Consider the following 27,014-nt stretch of genomic DNA (forward strand, 5'->3'; position numbering starts at 1 on the left):
CTTTGCACACACAGCCCAGCAGATTTCCCAAAATTAGTTCCAAGACTTAGCCTACTACCTGCAATAAATAGAGTGGTCTGTGGCTCATCTGGAAGCTGCAAAGTAAAACATACTATTTCCCCATGTGCAGGTAGGCCCAAATGAAATACAGAAGGTAGGAAAATGGTGGAGAGTGAAATACACATCTACTTCTGAAACTTCTTAAAACAGAATCCTTGAGAAATCAGTGTCAGATTCGTTGAAAATGAAAATATCCAAACTGACAAAAAGTCCTTTATCTCCCTCAATTTACACACTCAAAACAGTAAGGAGAGAGGCCAAGGCCAGCAGATTAAGGAAGCCCTCTGCCCACAAGGATCTTTCTGGGCTCTACGTGACAGAATCAAGTCTGAATGCATCTGCACTGCATTTGAAACTGAGTGTGCTAAAGCAAGGAAGGCATTCTGTCAGACATTCCCAGAAAGACATGCAGAGTGAAGACCTTGTCCTAAGTGACAATGAAAAACACTAAATGTCATTAAAAATGAGCTTCAAAGGTTAAAACCAACGTAGCAAGGAAAAGAACAGAGCTTGAATTCAGCACAAATTAGTTTGGGGAAGGAAGGAAGCAAGGAAGACGTTTAAATGAGTCAGGAGAGATTAAGATGAGGTACTAGAAGATTAGAAGGGAGAGTTTACTGGTTACAAGTTTAAAACATAACAGGGACAATCCAATATATATTTTAGCACTTCACAGAACCATGCTGACCTTTGGCAACAGCAGTAAGAAGCCAGAGGACATATAGTAAAGTTAATAAACATATTTTCTGGATGAAGGAATCCGATTATTGATAATTTATTAAACATAATGAGATTTAAATAAAACCAATATGCAAGTTTACTTCCAGGATGAATTTCGGATACCTTTCAATATTAAAACACATAACACAAATGAAGTAAAAACAAAATAAGCACAGATCCAAGGCAACGAGAATGCCAGCAGTTCCCACTGCGTGTCAGGAATGGAACTGTTTGGTTTGTTTTTTAACCACAGGCATGTGTTCCTTTTACGACTCTTAAAAAATGTAAGTCAATTTAAAAAGGAACTGCTTTCAAATATTTTAGCTGTTTCTTTTTCTTTTCTAACATATTTCTAAACAACTGCTTCCTCTTGGTCCTTCTTGTTTTCTGCTTTTGTTTTCTTACGTTTTAGACATTATGCACTGGTCTTCTATAGCACTCACCCATTCTTTCTCCCCTGCCATCCCAATTTAGTTATATCACACTTTTTGGTTAGACAATATTTCATTTTACATCATTATCTAAGTGGTATCCACAGATGACTACCCACCTTTCCTATAAACTTTTTCTATTTTTTTTTCCTGGTGGAAATACATGCCTAATTTTTCATTTGACTATATTTCTATATCCCTATTATTTTGTAGCTCCATTATTTAACACATAGAGGGCTATTTAGGTTTACCACTTCTTTCTGTTACAGTTAAAATATTTGAAAGCAGTTGCCTTTGTGGAGCAAGAAAAGGGGCAAATAGGCAAGGGATTAAATTTTCTTGCATCTGCTATTGTAATATTTGAGATTTTTAACTACCCATATGCATTAATTTCATTAAATTTAAATTAAAATAATATAAGCTCACTATAGAACATTTGAAAAATATAAAGCCTAAAAAAAGAAAAATCACATTTTATGTAATTTTAAGTAACTCTTCATACTGTTGTGGTATTGTATAATAAACACACAAACAAAAAAAATACATACTTCACTAAGTTGGCAACATGGTATGTATATACAGTTTTGCAACCTTAAGTTGTCACTTGAAATTATATCATATTTCCCATATCATTGACTAGTCTTTAAAACTAATATTTTCAATGGTGATACAACAGTCTATTCTTAAGGATATTCATTAATTAAGGAAATGTTTATCAGCATCTAATATGACCAGGTACTCTTCTAAGCATTTTAAAAGAGAGAAAAAAAAAAAGTGGAGAAACATACCCGGCACCTGACCTGAGTCATTTACTTCATATGAGGAACATGTTCAGCTCTAAATTCCCTGGCAAACAAGGAGAAAAAGGCAATTTCCAAATAAAAAGTGGTAACCAAGTCTACCTGGATTCTGTCTGATTAATTCTGAGTGAGCAATACTGAACAACAGAATGGACAATGCTTTTTTTAAACTATGATTTTGTTAAAGACATAGCAGCATGGTATTTGAATTTGCAATTCTGAACTACTCAACTGATCATTCTCTGTTGAGAACGTAAAAGGTGAATTAACAAGAATTTCCTTTTCTATCAATTGGAACTGCAAATGTGAAAAGAGCTTCAAACATTGGAGCCTCAAAGGTCATTTCATCCCATTTCCTATCTAATAAAGGAAACTCCTTTGATATTCTCTAAGTTTCTTTCCAGCACAAGCATTTAATGAGTCCGAGTCTTTCCCAGGTCTTCTCTACCAGGCTAAACATTCCTAATTCCTCCAACAGCCCTTTCATCGTCATGATCTTGATTTGTTTTCCAAATCCGTGATGTGGATTTTCTCTAAATCTACTTTGTCTCTCTTCCTGCTGAAATTTTGTTTGACTAAGAGCTGGAAAACTTCCTCACAGAAAACGAAAACCAGTCCCAGATACACACAGGGCCTTATCTAGAGTTGTATGGTGGGCAACTCAGACCAGGGCTCTTAAATCTCAGAAAAATTTCGTGAGGTTTAAGTCACAATCACATTAAAAAAAAAAAAAAGGTAACTCTCCACTTGGTTACATCTGAAAAATACCTTTCTTCTGTTATTTAAACATTCACTAAGTCTACTTAGGGGCATTGTGTTTGCTAGATGGGAGATACGGAAGCAAAATCAGTCTTGGTCTTGTGAAGCATGCTACCTGACAGAGCGTGTTATACGGAGGCACAAAGGCAGGACAAGCCTAAAAGCCTTCAGAGGGAGCACAGGTCATATCTAGGTTGGGGAAGCTATGAGGAGGTGTTGACTTTTGAACTGGGCCTCAACGAAGGTTCAGGATTTCAAATGATAGAGATGGGGAGAGGCACTTCCCGCTAGAGGGAACAGCGTGAGCAGAGGCTTAGAGGCAAGCAGCACAGGGTGTGTGCCAGGGTCAGTAGCACCTGTATTTGGCCACACCACGGGGGACTGGGGAGAGCGGCAGGCCAGGGCCTGCCTGCGGGCAGCCTGGAGTCTAGCTAAGGGGTCTGGCATTCACATAGGAGGCCCTATGTGACCAACTTCATCGCCTCAGCTTTTTTTTTTTTTTAATCATTACCAGGTTAAACTTTCAGGTGGAAAGTAATCCAGTAAAAAAGAACAGGCCTGAGCAGTAAAATCAAACCACCTTTCAAATGACATTATATTTCATGTAATCAGAAAAAGTAAGTAAACTAGGCCTTAATAAATTTTGAAAAAATACTGACTACCTACCTAAGATCTTTAAAGAGCATGCTAAACTGGGGTCATCCAGCAGTAACAGTTATCTCTTAGGAACAGGCTGGAAACCTAAGGAAGTGACTGGGATTGGTACCTTGTTACAAATGCCTCAGGTCAGGCTTGGTAGGAGGATCAAAGAGCACCTTTGTCCACAACATGGATATTTCTCCCGCCGGCCCCTTTTTATCCTTAGGGCAAGTAGTAGTGAAAGTCAAGGCAGTAACATACCACCCCTCTTAAATCAGACTGAACCACTGTCCTGGAAATCAAAAATCCTACACATGTAAGGCCCAACCTTTCAACCTGTGACTCAAACTGAGAGTAAGCAGGAAAAACAAAAGCAACACCTATTTGTCTCCAAGATACCTAAAGAGAGACCATAATTAACCACTCTGTCACCTTGGTCCCATTGTGTGTGTGAGCTTACTGACAAGATGGCATGTTGGGAGACTAGAAGCCTCAGAAACTCCTTATCCTTTCTGGATCTAGATAAAAAGAATTTCATGGAGACCTCCAAGTTAAGGACTGGTCAGGCCAGAGGGAACCACAATGTCAGGAGAGAACAAAGCTTACGGAAATATTACAATCCGCAGCCCAAGATCATAGTGAGTGGTCTACATAAAAGATTATTCTTCAACCCTGAATATATTCCTCCTTGGTTATGGCCATGTACCTCTGTGAATTAAGGGAGAGCCAGATCTTAGGTTTTCCTGTAGTTTCTCAAACATCATGGCCAGACCAGAAAATACTGATTTATCTTAAGAGCAGGGTAAAGAGCATGGCCCAGGGAAAATGTGGCACATAAAAATAGAAAGTGGGCAATGAAACCACCTTCCGGAGCCAAGTCACACCAGCACGGAACGCAGATGCTCAGTTCGCAGGGTCTGCAGGTTGGAGTTCCTGAGCGAAGCTTCAGCACGGCAGCTTTAAATGCCACTGCCTCTCTTCCTAAGGAGAAAGAATTGCCAAAGGTCTTGAAAGATATGTTGCTTAAGTGGTGACCTTTCAAACGGTATCTCCTAAGAGCTGCCCACAGGGATGATGCATGTGCTCTGAGGGACTTTGCCTAATCTTCCTTTCAGCCAAAGCAGAAATATAATCAGCTCAAAGTAAACAGATTACCAGGCCAAAGTCTCTGCAGTTCAGGTCCTAAATTTTAAAGTTTGGGTCTGAAAGATCCAGAGAAATCGTAAGCACCTGGCTGGGCTACGCTGGTGTCTTAGTGAACAGGAGTGCAAAGAAAATGGCAACTTCCAAGGAAACTGGTCAGACAGGTTTCTCAAAGCCAAGTAAACAACACCACTTCAGCACTATAGCCTCAGAGGCAAGGCGCTGCTTCCATTCGCTCCCCTACTAGCATGCCCACCTCTCTGCCTGTGGCTCCAGCCATCTGTCTGGCCTGGGAGGCCCTGGCTGTCCCCTTGTGCCCTCAGCGGCTCCTCTGAAGCCCAACCCAAGTCCCACCCTTCTCCGTGAACCTGCCCACTCCAAATTTCCTCCTTCCAAATTCATACTAGGTATTTAGCAGTGACTTTCCTTTATATTTTCTATTTATTACTATTTAACACTTGCAGGTTTTTTAATCATTCATCTTGTATACCTTTCGGGGAAGCCCTCTGAGGACTGAGGTCATGTCTGATGCTCGTGAATGCTGGATGAGACCAGGCGGCGGCAAGGAACACAGAACACCCTCCCAGTTACTATCCCTCAGACTGGTCTTCCCTCCCATATCAGCTGGAGTCTAAGACATAACTTTCTTCCTTTGGTCAGTATTATGCGCTGAATGTCTGTGTGCCTCCCACCCCCAAAATCCGTATGTTGAAGCCCTAACCCACGATGTGATGGTAACTGGAGGTGGGGCCTTTGGGAGATAATTAGGTTTAGATGAGGTCACGAGGGAGAGGCCCTCATCATAGCATTAGTGCCTTTATGAGAAGAGAAAGAAACAGGAGACACTGCTCTCTCTCCTCACAACACATGCAAGAAAAGGCCACGTGAGGACACAGCAATGAGGTAGTCATCTACAAGCCAGGAGTGGGGGGGGGGGCTCACTAGTTACCTGAATTTGCTGGCACCTAGAACTTGGATTTCCCAGCCTCCAGAACTGCAAGAAATAAATCTCTGTTGTTCAAGCCGCTCAGCCTGTGGTATCTGTTATAGCAGACTGAGCTGCCTGAAATAGAAAATACTGGATAAAGGGCACATATTACTGAAAACTGAGCAGCCCTTCCCTTGCCTGGTCCATCTAAAGCATGTATGGAGAGCTATAAAGCAGCAGTCATTCAGCGGCCCTTGACCTTAGTGCGAGAGTTAAAATTTCTAGCATCTTCTAAAGAGCAATTCAAAAGCCCAAACTTGAGTACTCAGGTAGACACAAGATGGGTCATTGCACAAGAGGAACGAATGCACCTGGCAGCAAGTCGGTCTCCGTGGCACACCTTGAATAAGGAACATGGAGAGCGGGGAGGGCACCTTTCTCCTTTAGTCTACCTCAAAGTAGTCTGGCCTTCGAGGACAATTATGAAGTTAGAGGGGCATTCACAGACCTACAATGTGTGAATGTTTGGGGTTCACAGCACCTGTTGGATCAGCTGAGGGGATTATGAGCACAGGTCCAGGACTGGTGTTTGGGGTATAAGATGTAGCAACAGGCAATTCCTGAATCACTGATACAGGAAAACTCTGCCCCACCCTCTGGTAGCCCCAAATACTACATAAATTGTTGTTGCTTTTTAAGATGCAGATTATCATCACTCCCAAATTCTGTCAGATAGTGAAGCCTGCCACTATTACCTCACTGGCATCTTAATCAATTATTGAAACTCATTAAAGAACAAGAGAAAGTATGGCTCCTCCAAGCACCACCCTCAGCTAAGCACACGGTAGCTGCACAATTAATGTCTACAGCTTGTTGGCAAGAAGGAGCATCTTCCAGCCTTCTTTGATGACCAAGCCAATATTTCTGACACTGTTTCTTGAATCAGGACTGCAGATGCCCCAACATGATTTCCTTCCTAGAGCGGGAAGAAGACGGGAATGGCAGATGGCCAGTCGGAAGGCCAGGACTCCCAAAACGCCTGATGCTGTCCTGTGGCTGCAAAGAAGGCAGCCAGGCTAGCTGGAACAGACTTTCAAAAGCTATTTCTACAAATGTACTATCAAGCCTCTTAGCAACCTTTGGAGTATAAGGTCTTTTGTTCATTCATTCAATAAACAGATAAACAAAATGAAATAAAACATGAGTGTAGAACGTGGTGGTCTCTGGAACTCTAACCTACCCTGTGTCTTTTTACTACCTTCACATCAGTCTGAATGGCCTGAATTAAATATCTAGCCGCCTTGACCCTGAGCAAAAGGCTCAACCAAGGCATACTCTGTGGACTTTTCCAATGTGGAAGGCAAATTAACCAGCAGAGCAAAGGCCCTAGACTGGGCAGAAAGAGGGGCTCTGCTCACCCTGCCTATACTGTTTAAGAAATGATTCTAGTACTGTGAAGGGTGGGGAAAGCCTTACCATTAAGTCACTAGTGACTTTAAAAGTCAGTTTTGCTTTCCAAACACTGTTCTCTTTCCTTCTTCCTCCTGTTCCCCACCCCACAAACCCCATCTCCCCTGTGGTTAGTGCAGCTGCAGCTCCCTGGGGCTTCACCTGCTATACAGCCTCAGTGCAGCTGCAAGAGGGTGTTATTTGCTTCAAATAGCTTTGCCGCCCTGTGCACACCAGAGGAGGACAGAGACTCAGGGGAAGGGAAGGGAAGAGAAGCATGTCACAAGGGGAAACAACGGCAAACAGAATTATAGGTGAAAGCCCACTGAAAAGGGTTCCTTCATGTAAACCACCTGCTGCTCAGTATCTTCTGCGTAGATAGCAAGCTGCTGGAGGGCAGGAACCACACCTACTGACTCCATGAATCTACCGCCACAACCATGCCCAAGTTCTCAGACCTGTGCTTTACTGCTTTCCATACGGCAGGAGCTAAATTACGTGTAATGTTCAACTGTTCGAGTGAAACAGAAATAAATGTCTATTGTGATACACAAGTGGTCATTCCTGAGTTTTCTGATTGTTGTTAAAAACATACATTTTCCCAAACCTGGTGAATCCAAATCGATAGGAGACTGGGAATCTGCATTTTCACTAGCACGCCAGCGGATGCCTATCAGTCAGCAAGTTTGGGAAATGCTGAAAGAACCACATTCTACAGTCAGAGCAACCAGGTTCAAATTCTAGTTTTGGAACTTCTTAGATGTCAAACTGGAGTCTCAGTTCTCTCACCTGCAAAATGAGAAGAATAATGTCTACTTTGTAGCATTATTAAAAGGATTTTAAAAGCAGTTTAAAGAGAATAACAAAGGTCCTAATGCAGAGCAAGTGTTCCCTAAACGTTTGTTTCCCTTCATTATGAAGACACTGGGGACTACTGAAAGCCTCTTGAGCAGATGTGTCCAGGTTGTTGTTCTAGCTTCAACCGGCTCTACAACACCCAGACAAATGGCTGCCCAGGCTCTTTTGTAACACGTCCAGTGACAAAAGATCACATTTACTATCTCCGGAAGCAGTCCATTCCATTTTCAGATAATTTTAATCATTAGCTCTTTTTTCGTTATGTTGACCTGAGATCTGCCTTGGGTGACAGAACAAATCTAATCCCTTTTCCACATGATAAGGTGATGCAATTAACTTTGATAAGGAAAGTGAGGAGTAGGTGTGGAGGGGGGCTTCCATTTGGAACACACTGCTTGTCTATGAGGCACTGGGAGGACAGCTGCAGGCATGTGTCCAGCAAGTCGTTGATATGCAGATCTGAAGTTCAGTAAAGAGATCAGAGATGTCATTTACTCGATGACAGGATTTGAAGCTGTGAAAATAAATGAACTTGCCATTTATGGGGCAAAGCTAATGAAAGGTATTGAGAAATGCTCAGCAAGGTAGAAAGAGAGCCTTTAAAGAAGAAAGCAGGTAATTCATGGGAACAAATGTGGTGAAGAGGTCAGACCAATGGCAGAGAATCAGCAAACCAGTCACTGAATTTGACGACTAAGTGGTCACTGCTGATCCCTAACAGAGCCTTCTGGAGTTGCTTGGAACCACACCACCATGCTGAAAAGCAGATACACACCTCCTTTCCTACTGAAAGAGAGTCAATTTGAAGAAACAGCTGCAGCAAATACAGACGACTGCAACATTTCCCAACCTTGGATGCTAAGGCGGGTTTCTCTAAATATCCTATCTTTTGGGGAAACATTGCCTAGTACAATCTCTCTTGGAGATTAATCACAGTAAAGAACCCTATTTTCCTGTTTAATCCTGCATTTGCCCAACTTACTGAGCCGATTTTTCACACAATACTTAACATTTTGAGGAACTAGCGTTCCCTGGCACATAAGTTGACAAATGTAAGCAGAATAAGAGAGACAACAGTTTAAGGGACTATTGGTATAAGGGAATTTTTTCTTTTCCTTTAAGAATGGAATAAACTTGAATATTTTAAAATGCTGAGCAAAAGGAAGCCAGTGTAAAGTTAAAAGAAAAAGTCCAAAAAGAGGCACAAAAGGGAATAGAGCGAGCCAGGCTCCAGAAGAGGGTAAGCTTAGTGAAGGACTTTAGCTCACTGCTTTAGCCATAAAACATTATTTCCCTTGATTAAGTCTAGTGACAACAAATGCCCACTATTCTAAACCATATTTACTTGGATGTTATCTACGTAAGGTTAAGGGCAGATGATATAAACTGTATAAACTGATTCACTAGAAACAGAGTGCAGTCTCCACCCTCCTCCCCAGAATTAGACAGAATGTATCCCTTGCAAGGACCAGAGAAGGGTGTTCCAGGTCTTCCAGGTTGGGAGCTAATGCCCCACTCCCCTGCCCAAGCAGGGAGAGCTCTAGCACAGGATAGGCGGAGAGGGGAAATCTAAAAATAAAGCTCTCCAAAGAAACTGTCTTGCCTAAAGAGCAGCTTCCCACGCACACTGGAGTGCCACATCTGCGGGGGCTGGAAGCACAGGAACGGAACAATCCTGACCAAATCACGTAAGTATTACCCTTTTGCGGGCAGCATATTTCTGATTCCCTGCATTGGCACTCCAGTGTCTAGGCTGCAGACCCAGAGCAAGGGCTTAGTGACAGAAAACAGGAAACTGAGAAGATCACTAGTGACTAGTCCAGCCTTCCTCCCGCTCTCCTCTCTTTACAGCAAATGTGAAGAAAGCTGCTCTCAACACACAGGGAGTCGAGCAGAGGGTTCATCTTAGAAAATAACCATGAAGGGTTCTAGTGGGCTTCAGGCTCGAAGCTGGGCTCCCTTGGCTCCTCTCCCTGCAGGAGGCTCAGGGACTAGCAACTGAGGAAAAAGAAAATCAAGCACTGAAAGAAGAACTGCAGTTAGCACGTACATGGGTTGGTTCTCATCATCTCAAACCCCAAGGACAGAGCAGATGTCACGTTGCCAGGTAACTGGCAAATGTAGCCTCCCCTCCCAACCTCTCAGCAGGTATCAACCTCCCCACCCAAGCATTAAACACACACACACACACACACACACACACACACACACACACGGCTCAGTGGAGTAATCCCACCACCTCTTTCTCAGAGGATTTTAACCTTTACAATGTACTCGCCCTGACTGTTGGAGTTTTGCCAAGAAGCTCAGGCAGGAAGAAGGAAACTACCTCTATTTCTAGGAGGAGTCCATAGTGTTCATTTAGCAGTCCAACTCCCCAAGAGGTTTGTACCTTGACCTGAGAAAGTATTATAATGTGTCTCAAAGGTCAGAAGCTCAACCTTGGACAGTATCAGGATAGCTTTCAGCAGCAATACATTCAATGCTATATAGCCGTTCCCTCCACCCACCCTTCCTGAGGAACGTCCACCATCCCATCCCATGTCCCATGATTCAGATACAGCAGACCAGTGCAGCAGGGAGCGAGGAAACAAAATTGAAAACAAACAAAAAAACCAGAATGCAACAACCTGTAAGTTCTTTGGTCTTTTAAAAGAGACCCTGTACCAGAACACAATGATAGCTGATGTGCTTGGATACAAATTCTGATGTCTATTATGCATATGTGGAAGGGGGAATGCCAAGTTTCCCCTCAAATCACAGATTGCAAGCAAAGTACTTTGAACATTTGAGTGCTATTTGAATGCTGACTAGCAACAATCACCCAACAGTCTTTTACAATTAGAGCAAACTGAAATTTTCCCGTACTGAGTCATTCATGAACGAAAAGGAAGAAGCCAGCTCACAAAAGGGAGGAGATACTGACCATAAAGTACACAACCTGAGCATACAGTGCAAAGTGTTGTTTTAGTACTGGGAGTACACCCTCCCTACCCCACTAATTAAACAAAAAGGGCTGGGTTGGCACGAAGCTCCCCTAGTGCAGCACAAGGCCTGGTGCTCCAAAGTGAGACTTACCTGACATACAAGGACCTCTTCTCGCTCGTCCGGAGGGACCCAGACCCAGAGCTCATGCTGCTGTTCATCATTTGTTCTCGCAAGTCATGTATCTTCGATTCAAAGCGACTGTACTCTGTCAGGGAGACAAGGGAAAGGACAGGGAAGAATGAACCCAAGAAGCTGCACTGGGCCTGCATGCCAGAGGCCAAAGAGCCGGGAGCACCCCTGGCTTCAAAGCAGCCAGAGCCAGCCCAGTCAATCTTTGCTTTGATAAGCAGAGTCCCTCCTCCAAGCACAGAAAGACAGATTCCTCTCCACCTCCAGGGTAATAGAAGGAAAAGGAAAGAATACACCTGAAAAAGGAGTAACATTTGGACATATCAAATGGAAAATGCTTTTTATCTGCCTTGAAATCTCACTGACCCTTAAAAAAAGTAACAACTGGAAAAAGGTTCCAGTGCAGCCTTCATAAATCTTTAGAGCAGGCACTAAGGCCCAGGGAGAGCAGATGGGAAAGGAGACTTTCCCAAAAAGTGGATTGCAGAGAACAGATGGCCCTGAGATGCAGGGTGGAGGGGCAGGAAAAGACCTGAGGCCATTATACCATTGTTAGGAAAAGAAGATGATTTGTTTCTAGATAATTTTTTTTGAGGGGGAAGACTGGAACACAGTACAAAGGTAAAAACAAACCTCACAATCAGATGAGAAGATCACAAAACTCTCCTGAATTATTTCCCTTTTAACAAACAGGGTCTTTGGCTTCAGTAACAATTAAACATTAAAACAGAAATTCTCCCAAACCTAGAAGCCTGCTGACACCTCTATGCTCCAAAATATCTAGTCAGTGGGGTCATAAGTCCACGCCTAAATCTATAACCCACTAACACCATCATAACAGCCTGAAAAAGCCTCATCACTCTGGAAAGGTGACTATGGGTTTATATCCAATTTAAGAAAACCTGACATAGGAAAATTAACTCTATCCATGTAATTACTATAAAAGGCTTTTTTAGGGCTACTTGGCTGTGACATTCTCCTAGTACACGTAAAATATGATATTCTCATTTACCACACACACACACACACACTCACACAACATTTTTCAAGTCTATAATTGCCACATAGAATGGGATATATCGAAGGCACAGGCTGTGAAAATGGTAGAAAACAGGCACACTTCACTATGACAAGCTGATTTTAAAGGAAGTCAAAATTTATACTAGGGGTTGAAGGCTGGGGAACTGCTTTACAAAACAAACACATTTCCTGGGAAAAAGAATTCCACAAAAGCATTTTCATGCACCACAGAGGGCTGGCAAGAAGCATCCCCACCTAGTCTGTATGACTCTACAGGCAGAAAACAAAACACCTGTTCCAACACCTGACACTCCCCTTCCCTCAGCAAAGCAACCTGACCTTCAGCTGGGTATAAAGGGAAATACTAAGAAACCTAAAGGGGAGGGAATGGAGTTCTAATTCACACAAACATTCTCTTCTCAACAAAGTTTCTTTTTGTTCACTGTGGTACCAATGAAACCAACTGGTTAAATTCATGTGCTCTTTCATTCATCATGCACTGGTGTTATGGTGATTTGTCCTCATTACCTACTCCCGTCCCTGAAATCCTGCAGAGAGCAGTTCAGTCACTGACTCACCCACTAAATGTTAGGGGAAAAAAAAGACACCAGCTGGACAATGTCCCTGTTCTGAGGGTTATAAGGCAACACATCAATATCAATAAGGCATCCCAATCTAAAGGTAGAGGGTGGTGACAGATCTGTCATAGAGCCCTGGCCTGCTCAAGAGCATAGCAGCAGGGCTGTCTACCTCTAGAGCCCGCCAAAGCGCGGGTCCCCTCCCAGGGCTTGGCCCCCCACCCTAGCCCTCTCTAGTTGGCTCTTTTCTGGCCCTCCTCCCCACTCACCCGCTATGAGTAGAACCGGGTGAGACAAAGAGATTTCTGACCAGGCAGCCCTTTCTTGCGCAAGCTAAGTAAAACACAGAAATATGCACTGAGCCCAGAAAAAAAATACACCAATCTATCCTTAAGCCATTTTCCCCCTCTCCCAACTTGTTTATATATTCCCTTCTTTGGAATTGACTTGCCTACTGAACTCCAACTTAGCAGTAGGTCATGGCAGTTGCTTAGTAACTACATTTCTTTAAAAACCCTTTAAAAAACAACCACCAAACCACCATTTCCTCAAAGCTCCTAATCCAAGGTTGATAAGGCTGGGCCAGAGGGCCCACTTAAAATAGACTACTGAAAGAGAATAAGGCTATTGCTTTAAGGAATCTACTTTCTGTTTTCTATTTGCTACTAAGCCTTCATGTCTATTAAATTGTGTTTTATTCACTTTTCCCTCATTCAGATGATCCCCTTAGAGTTCAAGCTGCTCATCAGTCTCTTGCTATTATTTGTGGAGTTGCCTAGTGTTCCGTAGGCACAGAGTAGCCTCTGAATAAATGATTGTGTGGTAAACAAGGAGCAAATTAGAATAGTGTGCCCAAGTTGACCCTTCTGTTCTCAAACTAATAAACCTAATGGTTTATTTAACTGATGGCTGCCAGCTTCACTGAAGATTTGGAAAGGTAGTTAAAAAGTATTCCCATTTACTTTTGTTTCCAAGGTTAATTGTTGGGAGGAACTGGGGTATATATTTTTTAAATACCTTTTTGGAATGTTAATAATCCACACTGAGCATCTGATTAACAGACTTTGTTTATAACAAAAAAAAATAATTCTAACAAAAAACTGTTTAGAATAGTCTTTAGATAGTACCTCATCTTAATATTAGAGGCATGGCGATTTTCCAAGGACAAAAGTTTCACTTAGAAAGCATCTGAATTCTAAGACCTCACAATTTGCCAATGCCTCTCTACCCCTTCCACTCATAACTAACAAAGCCATTGTTGGAAGGCATCTCCTAAACCTGCATCATAGACTAGGAAACCCACCAGATCAACCTCTAATCCAAAGAGCTCACTTCAACATATTACTAAAATCTCAAGTATACTAAACTGTGCTTTATATTCATTTTTTCCCATTCAGATGAACCCAACCATTTGTGATCCACAAAGATATCCACAGTGAGTCATTGCTCCCTCGTTGTCTTTACTAATCATAGAGAAACAAGAAGCCAGAGGAACAATCAGACGTCATTCCCTAAAACAGGGTTTCCTCACTGACCACCTGGGGTGCCTCTGAAAGATCAGGATTTTGGCCCCTACCCATACACACTCAGAACCTACTGAGTGGGCCCAGGAATCTGTATTTTTTAACAAGCATCAAGGTGATTCTGATGCCCAATAAAGTTTGAAACTGCTGGTCTTGATTACAAAATTGGGTTTTGTTTTGTTTTGTTAGTTCATGGGGGCGGGGGGGGGGGAGGCAAGTATCCTGCAATCTGTCTCAAAAGGAAGGTAGGGCAAGAGGGCTGGAAAGCTCTCAAATAATCTTGTTTTGGCAAATCCCATGGGAAAAGAAAGTGCTAAAGAGGCCTCTGTCCAATATGCCTGCAAAGAAAGCTGATGAGTTTACGTTTTTTTAAATTATAAAAGTGGTATATGATTTTTTTAAATCTTTTAACTTTTTTGGGGGACATTCCTGTACCATTTACCCATCCCACTACCCAGAAATAACCAGTTAGTATTTTTAGTATGTTATCTTTCCAGACTTACTTCCATGTATACATTGTTTATATACATACACTCACAACTCATATAGATTCACATGCATCTATTTTTTTCATTCTCTGATATATCATGGAAACCTATCCATGTCAGTAGAGATCTATCTCATTCTTTATAATAGCTGCATAGTATTCCTTATTATGGGATAGACCATAATTATTCAGTCATACCCCAACTGATATATTTAAATTGTTCATAATTTTTTAATACTGCAATCAATGCTGCACTGTATATTTGTATAAGTGCTTCTATAGCATAGATTCCTAGAAGTAAAAATGCAGGGTCAAATTATATGCACATTAAAAAATTTCATCGGCAGTACCAAACTGAACTTCAACATTCTGAAACCTTTATGATTGAAAGTGAGGACAAACTGCTATTCTAAAGCTTCCAGCAACTTTTCTGTTCCTGAAGAAGAGGCAGAATTTACCATTGAGGACAGATTGATCTTTTGTTTGGGGAGAAAGACTTTAACAAGCCTTTTGGTTATGCAAAAGCAAAGCCAAGATTGTATCCTGGAATAGACAAAGACAAAGAGGAAGCTCAAATGTTCTCTCTGCATAACCACAGGAAAAGCTGTCCTCCTATGGGCAGAGCTGCTGGTTCAGAGGGCTTGTCCTACCACCTATGTGACATTCTATCTACCTCTAGAAATGTCTACCTCTAGACTTGACCACTCTGCTTCCCCCTAATTGATAATTTCATGCCAAGCCTCCCTGGTACTGTAAACAACACCCTCCTTTCCCCTGTGCACAACTAGTGTTTCCTCAAGCTTTGCTGATGTTCTTCCTAATTGCTTCCTCAATCTATCTCCTTCTTTCTAACTTCCACTGTCATTGCCTCTTCATTTTTCTCATGACTATTTTATCTCTTGCCTTGATTTAGGTCACATCATGCCACCTTTTCTCTGGACCACTGCTGCCTTGCTCTAGCTGGTAGTCTGCCCCCGGACTCTCCAAACTCCATGCCAGCTTAAGATTCTTATTTGAAAAGCCTTCTTAAACTCCAACTTGTAGAGCCCTCCACCCCCACCCAAGTATCTATAATAACAGCAACTAAAGAACTTTAATATCTCAACTAAAATTTCAAAGACTGCTAAAGCCATTGTCCTGTCACTCCCCAGCCTATCTATCCCATCTCTCATTATACAGATCCTCTTTTGAGCTAGCCTGTCTGGAACCATTGAAAACAATTTGTTCATTCCTACGTGTTCTTCTCTTGTCCTGGAATTTCTTCCCCTGCCTGATACTGAACATCCTTTATGTCCTTCACCACCTTTCTTTCCTCACACCAGAAGTCTTACTCATTCATTTATTTATTCAAATGTTTACTGAATGTCTACTGTGTGCCCGGCATATGAGAGCTGCTGGGGATATAATGGTAATCAAACAGTTCTAGAAATTACAATAATGAAAGAAACAACTATTTAATTATAATTTTAATTAACTGCTATGAAGAAAATGCTAAGAGAGACTAACAGGCTGACCTAACCTATTGGAGGGTGAGGCATGGGAGGTGCCAACAAAGGCTTCCCTGAGGAAGTGGCATTTAAGCTGAGCCTTTAAAGATGAAGAGTTAGCCAGGGGAAGACGGGTGGAAAAAGAAAGCATTTCAGGCAGAAGGAACAGCATATGTGAGGGTACAAAATGCCTGTATCACAAGGAAGTAAGGGGATACTGGCAGGAGATCAAACTAGGAAGGTAGAACAGGAGTCAAATTATACATGACTTTGTGGGCTATGGTAAGGATTTTTGCTTTTATCCTAAGAGTAACGGGAAGAAGTCTCTGAAAGATTTTAAGTAGAGGAATGACATGATGTGTATGTGTGCATGTATCACTTTGGCTATTTTGGACACAATAAGTGCAGTGCCTAACATGTAGATTTAGGTTTATTGACAGCAGAGGACCATGCTTGCTCTTTTTGCTAGCTTGTACAGCCCCTAGGGACCTCTGCTTTCACAGCACCCAAACTACCTAGCCCCCTAGCCTCTGCTAAAATATATTCAATGTTGGGAAGCTCTCTATTCCTTAATTGTTAGACAACACTATTCAAGAGAAAATTATTGGGTTAAGGTACATCTCTTTTGCTGGCTGGCTCTAACTTTGGTGTTTAAAATGGCATGAAACATGATGGATTCTCTTCTGCATAATTGTATGAAGGAACAGTTTAAAGAAAATCAAAGAGCTGGGAGATCCTGGAGCAGGTTCCAAGACTACTGAACAAGACTGAATAGAAGGTAGACTGTGAACAGGGGAAAGGCAAGTGATAGAAAGTTGGGGGCCAGATTATGCGTTGAGATAAAACTTTTCATACTAGGCTTTGGGAACTACTACTTAAGTGTTTAAATAGGAAAGTGATACAATTAGAACTAGGTTTGGGGGGAGATTATTCTGAGAACATAATATAGAAAGGAGGACAGAGCAAAGCTAACAGAGACCATGAACCTATTCTACTAGTATAGACAGTGTCTTCAAAGGCCTGACATAGTACGGGGGCAACTGAGGACAGAAAAAAGAGGCAAGAATCAAGAAATATGCTAGAGCTAGAAGAGGGAAAAGTTGACATCTGATTGCATGTAGGGTGAGAAAGGATCAGAGGCAACCTCTTGAGTTTTTTCCTCAAAGACCAGGGAAAAGGTGGGATAATATCAGCCATAATAGAGAATGGTCATCATGTCCTCAAAATAAGTTCTCTCTTCTTTAAGCTAAATATTGTTACTTCCTTAACCATTTTTCATCTAACATGGTTTCCAGGCCCTCCACTACCTCTCCCTTTTTAAAATCTAGTGCCTAGAACTTGTGGTGATGTCATTTCCTTTACAAAACTACAAGCTCCTTGATGTGGTTTTTGTTTCCTTCTCAAAGTTTAGCATAGCAATCTGCACCCTTGTTGAGTCAACGATCTTTACTGAATGTGTTAACTCACTATAAAGATCCAAAACGACAAACCTGGACACTGTAATTCTCAAGTTCTGGCTTCTTGAGAACAAACGTAAGAAAAAAGAACACAAAGCCTTTCCCTTCCATCCACCCTAAAATGCTAAAAATTGAACAACAAAACCACAAACCACTTCTGCAAAACACTAACATATCAGAGGTTTCAAGAACTATTTAATAGCCTAATAAAGCATCAAAGCGGACTGAAACTACAATGCTCATTAACATGAAATGGACACATATCGAAGCCTCCAAATCCATCTCCCCTCTAAGACTTTGATCTCAAGTGTATCTACCTTGTTAATGACAGAAAAATTGTCTTCTCAAAATAAAAAAATGACATCTGTCATTAATTTGGAAAGCTGAAAGGGGCTCAGTTTCTCACCCATAGAAAGCTTATTTGATCCTATATGATTGTGCGTAGGAAAATGTTGTAAAGACACGAAACAAATGAAAACTACAAAGGGTACTTACTCTGCATGCAGGACAGAACTTATGGTTTGAATGAAGATATAAAAGGTAAATGCTCAAAAATAAAATAAAAGCCATGCCTACCAAATTTGGAAATGACAACAAAGCTGGGGAGATAACTGAAGGACATACTTCAGACACACAGATTCTGACAGGTAGGAACATTGGGAAGACACAAATAAAAATAGAGTAAAAGAGAGACATGTAACTTCCTGACCTTGAGTCCCCACACAAATACTGAGTAGGGAAGATAGTGCTGAATAATAGCACATGTCTTGGTTAGCTATCAACACAAAATAAATCAATAGCTGCCCAAAGGCTCATTTGTTCCTATGGAAGTGCAGGTGTTCAAATCTCACACTCATTCAGCCCTCATTTGCCATTGCTGAGCTGCCCTGAGCTCAGAGGAATCACACCATTGTGCAAATGTACAGAACTCATGAGAGAATCACAGATTTTGATGAGTATGAATTGTGTTTTAGGTTTCTATAGTTGCCTTTGGAGTGCAAATCCTCAGGACATGTGGATTACAAGCATCTGACCCAACAATATAGCTCATGTTTTTTTTTTAAAAAAATGGATGGAGCCAGAAGTAAAATAAGCCCATCAAGAAGATACCTGTCAGTGTGGAGGTTTAAGTATGTGAATCGCCAAATAACACATTTCTTGGAATCACAAACTTGTCTCTATAAAATAAAATGAAGCCTATTACTTGGGTTAGTTTCTAATTATGGGATCTACTATTTAAAGAATTTGACACCTCTAAAACTAGATAATTTCTCAGATCCCTTCTAATTTTGACATCATTATGATTTTAGGACCAAATCAACGAGGTCCATAAGGAATCAAACCTAAGACTAGTCTAATTTAAATTTTTAATACGATCTAGAAGGAAATCTTCACATCTGCAAATAGTCTTAAACTCTTTGGCTAAAAAAAAATACCTATTTAAAGGCTGTAAATTGCAGGAAAAAATTAAGGCTATAGGAGAGGACAGAAAAGTGGCAAATAGGCCTCCATGTGGGCAAACATTGCCTGAAGAAAATTAATTTCAGCTCTACTTTTAGAACAATAGGCTTGGAACTATGACTAACCCAGAACAGAAACCTCGGTGTCATCATACTCTGGTACCTACACTATCACAATGTGCTTCCTCAGCCATACACACACATAGCCAGGGTTCCGGATAGCATCCTGATACTGAGAATAAAACAGAAAATAAGACATGCCATATCAGCACACCATAAAAGATTCCAGTTTATACCTACTGACTGGATGTCTCTGTATCCCAAAAAGCTTAGTGAGGATGCAGGAAGGGTATTGAATGAAAGTGATATACTATATAAAGGTGCCATTACATTGAGCCAAGCCACCTGGTCTGAAACAAGTAGAGTGAAAAATGATTTGATCTCAATATCAAGTTAAAAAAAACAGTTTTTCACAGAACCTTGCCATTGGTTCTTCTCACCTATTCCAGATCAGGTAAAAGCTTCAAATAGTGCCTTTTCTCTATTTCAAAAGATTCATATAGCATATTCAAATGCAAGATTAACAACAAAGCCTTTAGCTCTTTTAACCCATAAGCCAAAGTATATGTACGAACCACCCCAAGACAAAACACCTCATCCAGAAAACATGAGAATAAAGACAGAATTATACACTTCCTTGCTCTGAAGGTAGCAGTGACTCTTGTTTACAACAATCTTTTTCACTTAACAGAGATGCTGCAACACAGTGCCTGAAAGACAACATTTTATGACTAAGCTTCTTAACTTGAATTAATGTAACGGATTTCTATGTTTTACTATGTCAACTGAGAGTCTAGATTCAAATGCTTTTCACAGTAGTCACTTAGACAGGATCACAAATTCTCTGACAATCTTTATTTGGGGTATCAACTGAATCTCTTTTGTGTCAAGTTGCTGTGGAAGGAATCCAGAAAATGGGATCTAGAGACTCTTCTCTGGTTATTTGTCAAAACATCTGTGGTTATTTTTCTGTAACTGGTACTTCCAGAGTAAAATATTATAAAGAACAGAATTAAGAAACCCAAAAATCCAAATCATGAGAGTGTGTGTGTGTGTGTGTAATAAAGGTGGCACTTCAAAACAGCATGGAAAAGATGGATTATCTACTAAATGGTACTGCAGTAATTCCTTCAACATTTGGAGCAAAAAATAAGGTAGTATCCTGCCTTGTATCATAAATAAGGTCCAGGCAGGTTAAGGTTTTAAACACAAAAAGAAAAACATTACATAACTAGAATAAAACTTAGGTGGATATTTATTTTTCTCTTGGGGTAGGAAAGACCCTCCAAAAGCTATGGGCAGAGGCAAGATATACAAAAGAAAGTATTGACAGACTGGACTACATAAAAACATAAAACATCTTGTACATCAAAATAAAATAGCAAACTACAAAATAGGAAAAAAAACCTTACAATGTATATGACAAAGAACTAATATTCTAACTACTTTAAAGGTTTTACATATCAGTAAGAACTGATGAACACACCTCAACAGGGAAATGGGGAAAGGGTATGAACAAGCAATTGGCCAAAAAAAAAAAAAAAAAAAGATCAATGAGCACACATACACACACACACACACAAATGTTCACTCTTATTCTTAAAAAGAAATACAAATTAAAATGTAAATTACATAACATTTTACCTAACAAATTTGCAGAGATTTTTTAAAAAATACTCCATGTTAGCAAGGATTATCAAATATGCACCCATATTGTTGGTGGAGGTGGAGAATTTAGCAAATATATCAAAAGCCTTAAACATGTTCATACCGTTGGGCCCAATAATTCCACTCCAAGGAATTCATTCTGAAGACACAATCACAGATTCACAAAAAGCCTCATATAAGGATATCCATCAAAGTGTTATTTATAAGATCAAAAAATTGCAAACAATCTAAACATTCTCCAATAAGGGAATGGTTACATGAATTGTGGCACATATGTGATGGATATTATTTATTAAAAACTATTTTAATAAGATATTCATGACATAAGTTAAAAGAATGGACATAAAACTTTTTAAATACAATGATCCCAGACTTGAAAGAGATACATACATACTACACATTATATAAAACTTTCAAGGGAAATACACACAAACAACAGTTATTTCTGGAGGTAGTATAACAGTTGATTTTAATTTTTTTTTTTGCTTTGTACTTTTTGTTACTTTCTAATTTTCTACAAATCTAAATATAACACTTATATATCTAGGAAAATAAAATTTTTAAAAGTATATATGTATATTTCAATTATATATAATATAAAATACAATTTGAGGGAGGTGGGGAGACAGACTTAACACGACAAGCCCAAGGAAAAGCCAGGATACACATACACTAGAAATTCCTCTCCACATTGCTCCTGGCTTACTCATCATTTTCCTCTGAGACTGACCCATTCAACCAGTTGCAGACAAATCCAGTTAAACGTATTATCACTATTAACACCTTGCCATCTTATCCAAGAGTGGACCAAAGAAGGCTTGCCAATGCCTTGCTGAAATCTAAATATACTGCATCTACCATATTTCCCTGATCTATCAATCCAGTAACCCTGTCTATCAAGGTAGTTTGGCAGTCTGACATGATTGTTTGACCTTGGTGAACCAATACTGGTTCCAGTGCTCACCATTTCTTTTTGTGAGAGTTTAACTGAAGATCTGCAAAATTCTCTTTCTCTTTTTTGAAAATCTGAAGAACATGCATGTATCCAGATCCCTAAAGTACATATTTATACAAAATATGTTAATTTCATCAAGGGAAAAAAATCCCCCAAATCTCTAGGGTCTTTGCTTTTTTAAGACATCTAAATTCAGTGAAAAGTAAACAAAGGTCCATCTCAAGAGGATGAAAGCCTTATCACAGGAAAAAAGAGAAGACAAGACGTTTATTAAAGCAAGACTGTTATAAGCTCAAGACTGTGATTAAATAACAGTCTAGGTACAAATAGCAACTTGTAAACTGAATTTATGACACACTTCTACTTATCTAACACAGAGCTTGAGTTAGAAGAAACATGTTGAGATCGTTCTGCACAATGCCTTCATTTTACAGACCAGAAAACTGAGGTCCAAACAGGTTGACTAGTACAAGATCATTTAGCTACTTAAGGTCAGAACTAGAAGCCAGGGCCTTGGCTACTCCTCCATGATGATCCCCTTTCTTAACATTAAGGGAGCAAAACAGTATTTTCTAAATTTCAGTGACAATGATAGGCCCAAATTATTCTACTTCTCCTATTTCTCTATTTAAAACAATAAAACAAGTACCCTATTTTGGAATATAAGTCGAAAGCTTGAAACAAAGCAACAGTGTAAATATCAGGGTCAAGATTTCAACAAGCAACATGTTAATTTAAAAATAAATCCTAAAAAGCTATAAATAAATAAGAAACAATTCATTCTCATTACTATATATTATTCTAATCATTCTAACCTATCAGGAGAACTGATGTTCTACAGACACCAAAGCTCCTAGGATTTTGCCTCAAGACATCTAACAAGGACAAGAAAGCACCTGTCTAGGTTCAGAATGCTTTGTCAACTCCAGCTCCCATTTCCTTGGGCTACATGGAAGTCAGATAAGGCCAGTGCATGCATGTATATGAAGTTCAGCCCCAGGAGGCAAAACTGAAAAGAAAGCTAACATTTTTTTCTCCTCTAAGTTTTCAAAACAGGGTAGGCCTGAGCGCAGCCACTTTGGGAAAAAGTCTGGCAGTTCCTCAAAAAATGTTAAATGTTGTTACCTTATGACCCAGCAATTCCACTCTTAGGTATACATACCCAAGAGAATTGAAAACATATGACCACACAAAAACTTGCCCATGAAGGTTCAGAGCAGCAGTATTCACAATAGTCAAAAGGTGGAAACAACCCAAAAGTCTATCAACTGAAGAATGGATAAACAAAATGTGGTATAACCAAAGGATGGAATATTATTCAGCCTTAAAAAGGAATGAACTGCAACATGCTACAACATGGATGAACCCTGAAAACACTATGCTAAAAGAAAGAAGCCAGACACAAAAGACTATATTCTATGATTTCATTTACATGAACCAGTCAGAAAAGAAAACTTTATAGAAACAGAAAGTAGATTAGTGGTTGCCTAGGACTAGGGAAGGGGAGGAGTTTGGGGGAAATGGGGAGTGACTGCTTATGGGACAGCATTTCTTTTTGGAGTGAGGAAAATGTTCTAAAATTGATCGTGGTGACAGTTGTGCCACTCTAAACACTCTAAACATTCTTGTACACTTTAAATGGGTAAATTGTATGGTATGTGAATAAGCTATTTTTTGTTGTTGTTGTTGAAAGGTAGGCCCTATCATTTTTATCAGGTCAGCATTCCTGGCTAAAATTATCTACATCCAAGCCTTAAACCCCCTCCTGCCCACAGTGATAAGAGTGAAAGGTAGTCCCTTATCCTCCCGGTTCCCTCTAGTCACCTGAGTAATAACCTAGTTGGCTTGCTCTGGCCTCAAGTCAGTTTGCACACAGCAGAAGCAAATCAGGGGACCAAGCAAAACAAAACCAAATAGCAACAATAAGCACATAAAAAGATGCTCAACATCATTAGCCAGCAGGGAAATGTAAATGAAAACCACGAGGAGAGACCACTTAACTCACCAGAACGGCTAGAATCAAAAAGACTGAATGAAAGAGGGTTGGCGAGGACTCAGAGAAAATTGTAACCCTCACACTGCTGGTTGGAATGTGAAACAGCACAGCCACTATGGAAAACAGCCTGATCACTCCTCAAAAGGTTAAATATACAGTTGCCATATGACCCAGTAGGTATATATAACCAAGAGAAATAAAAACACATGCCCATGCAGAAAACTGCATACAGATGTCCAAAGAGCAGTATTCATAACAGCCAAAATGGTGGAAACAACCCAACTGTCCATCAACTGAGGAATGGATAAACAAAATGTGGTATCTCCATAATAGAATATTATTCAGCCATAAAAAGAAATGAAGTATTAATACATGGTACAACATGGATGAACCTTGAAAACACTATGTAAAGTGAAGTAGCCAGTCATAAAAGACCATATATTACATGAATCCATATTTATGAAATGTCCAGAACAGGCAAATCTACAGAAGCAGGAAGTAGCTTAGCAGTACTGAGGGGCATGGGAAGGTGGGGAGGCAGTGACAACTAAAGGACTCAGTTGTTTTTTTTTTTTGAGGTGATGAAAATATTCTAAAATTGGTTGTAGCAACGGTTGCACAACTCTGTGAATATTCTAAACACCACTGAATTGTACCCTTAAATAAGTGAATGGCAAGGATATAAAAAAAGGAACAACAAATACAACTCCATTTCACTTGAAGAAATGGGAAGTGCCTGTTTACTTCATTAACATTCTTAAGCCTACTTAACATTTCTAAGAAGTCAAGCAAACCAACTCTCATCTTTTGGCTCCTCCTGGGGTTCCCCCCACAATATCATTCCATGGTAGTCTTCCTAAGTCCACTTTCCTTTTGTAGGAGAGGGGGTCTCCCTCAGGCTTCCAGCAGGCCCTCTACCCACATGTTCCCTTCTCCTTTGGTGCAGGAGTTTATGGTCATCAAGACTAAAATGCTGGCATTTGGGAGTTGGTTTTACTCCATTTGTTAACACCTGAAGGAAGAGTCTCAGAGCAGTATCTTCCGAGTAGGGAGAGAGGGCTCTCAGCTTCTCTGCTGTGGTGGGAGGTCGTTGTGGTCTATCGGCAAAAGCCCTGGACACGAAGTTCTCAAGAAATCTGACTTCAAATTTTGATTCTGCCCCTACTGGCTGTGTGACCTTGAGGAAGTCACTTAACCTCTCTGATCCTCACTTTCCTCGTCTGTAAAATGGGGCTAACATCACATATCCTACAGGGATATCCTGAAGATTAATGCTTACAAAGACATCTAGAACATAGAGATAATCAATAACTCAATTCAACAAACCATGAGCCAGGCTCTGGACTAGGTGCTGGGGACACAAAGATAAATGCAATATTAGTCGCCTTCAAATTGTTCAGTGTAGAAATGCTGTTAACAGGAATTCATTTTCTTCCTTCTCTACTTTAGCCTTCTTTTAGGATGGCAATAGGAGTTTCATGACTTTTATTCTTTGCCTTGATAAACTTTCACCTCCGCACTCTCAAGAGAGATCTTGCTGATAGGGGGGCAGCTATGTTTACATCCCTCATTCTCAAACAGGGGAGATGGGGTGGTTACTTAAATGCTATGGTGAAAGTATCCCTTTTACGCTTTCAAGTTATTATCAACACTTATCCTTAACTCTTCCAGGCCTTACTTAAAGGTGTTTCCATGGTGAAAAGTGTCCTTATTCAGCACTTTAAAATGAGTATGGAAAACTCTCATTCCTTCTCATTCCCTGTATCCCTAGCCTGTCTGGATTTACATTCCAGTTGAAAAGACTGGTCACAAAGGATCAGTTCCCAGTTTAGCTACCTTAGTGACCAATGTCTGGCTCACCTCCTGATTTGGGGTTCAAATTCTATGCTAAAAACAAAAGCACTTTCCAGAAAAAAAAATACTAGCTCAGTTTATAAAGAGAAGCTGACACAAAGTAACCAGGGGAGAAAAATATAAGAGATAGTTTCTAAATCAAAATGTTATAACATGAAACCTATCCTTTCCTTGGTGGAGCAATTCTACAAGTCACAGAAAAATATTTCTCATTTTAGAATAGATTGGAAAAGAGACTCTGCCAAGAGCCAGTTGTTTAAATTTTCAATTTGAATTTTAAGCAGGATTATACATGACTAAGAACATCATGCTATTTTAGCTAAATAGGTGGGATTGCTGTGTCCCCAACAGTTTGGAGCAATCAGGAGTGAAACCATGAAACAGCATCTCTCACTGTGGTACCTTATCATTTAGCACTCCTATTTCTATTTTAATATTTTCCAAAGCTTCATCATACAAATATTTGCAAAGTACCCGTGCTAGGTACAATACAAAATTTAAATAGACACAGTTGCTATCTTCATTATGGGTTCAACCCATTAAGCAAACCTTGAAAGAATCTTAGAGCTGCCATCTAGCCCCTAAGTGCCCAGGGGAGATACATTAGGAAGCAACTGTCCTACACCTATCACCCTTCCAATATTGTACCCTCTCTATTCATTAAAAAGAGAGGGGTAATGAAAATGTTCTAAAATTGACTGTGATGATGGATGCACAATTCTGTGAACACACTAAAAGCCACTGAATTGTACACCTAAATGGGTGCATTATATGGTATATGAATCATATCTCAATGAAGCCTTTTTAAAAAGGAGAAAAATTGCTCTTATTCTGTTCTAATTAGTCAAAGCTATTTTTTTTTAAGCTCTCACACCAAAGGATATCTAGCCAAAGGCTGCACTGGATTGGCAATGGTGCCTCAAGGGCCACCATGGAGATCACTCCAATCTTCCCCTGCAGTTATATCTTTCTTTCCTTCACTCTCTTTCCCTAGTCTCTCTTCTATTATTTCCCCAGTTCCTTTCCTCTTGTTCCTCCACTCCAACTAGATCTCAGGTCTCTCAGGTATTCCCAAGCATGGTTTGTCCCAACTGGTGGACTTCAGGATTCAACTGATTGCTGACCCGCAGCAACTTTCCCTTCATGACCTTAGGCAAATCATGTCCTTGCTCTCCTGTTGCTGTTCTGGTTTGCACAATGAGGGGTTGAACTAAGTGATCCTTTCCAGCTCCCACATTCCATGTTAAAAAAAACAAAAATAATGAACCCCTACTTGGCCAATAAAATGCAAAGTCTCCGCCATTTTAGCCAACAGACATATATTTGGATTATTCATTTTGTAAATGCCTATGTGATGCAATCTTCCAAAGAACAGTATTTAACATAATTATAAAATGACCAACATGGAGTCTTTATTTTTAAAAACCATCACTTTATCAAAGAAAATTCAGAGCCCAACACGGAATGCTTTAATAGTCCCTCTGGACCTGTCTCCAAGGGTCAATGTTCAAATGAAAAAAAAAAGTTTTTGCATGTTGGGGCCCTGTTGGATTTATCAAACCAAA

The 27,014-nt window shown here is 40.2% G+C and overlaps 1 protein-coding gene across 5 annotated transcripts in view; it reads right to left on the reverse strand.

Moving 5' to 3' along the window:
• DLG3 (discs large MAGUK scaffold protein 3) overlaps window positions 1-27,014 on the reverse strand; it is a 51,572-nt gene that overhangs the window by 13,377 nt on the left and 11,181 nt on the right. For all 5 annotated transcript variants that reach the window (XM_032475010.1, XM_032475009.1, XM_032475008.1 and 2 more), the window contains one exon: window positions 10,866-10,980. In XM_032475010.1, the coding sequence (XP_032330901.1) occupies window positions 10,866-10,980 (115 nt within the window). The remainder of the gene's footprint in view (window positions 1-10,865; window positions 10,981-27,014) is intronic.

This window comes from Camelus ferus, chromosome X, assembly GCF_009834535.1.
Source record: "Camelus ferus isolate YT-003-E chromosome X, BCGSAC_Cfer_1.0, whole genome shotgun sequence".
NCBI lineage: Eukaryota > Metazoa > Chordata > Mammalia > Artiodactyla > Camelidae > Camelus > Camelus ferus.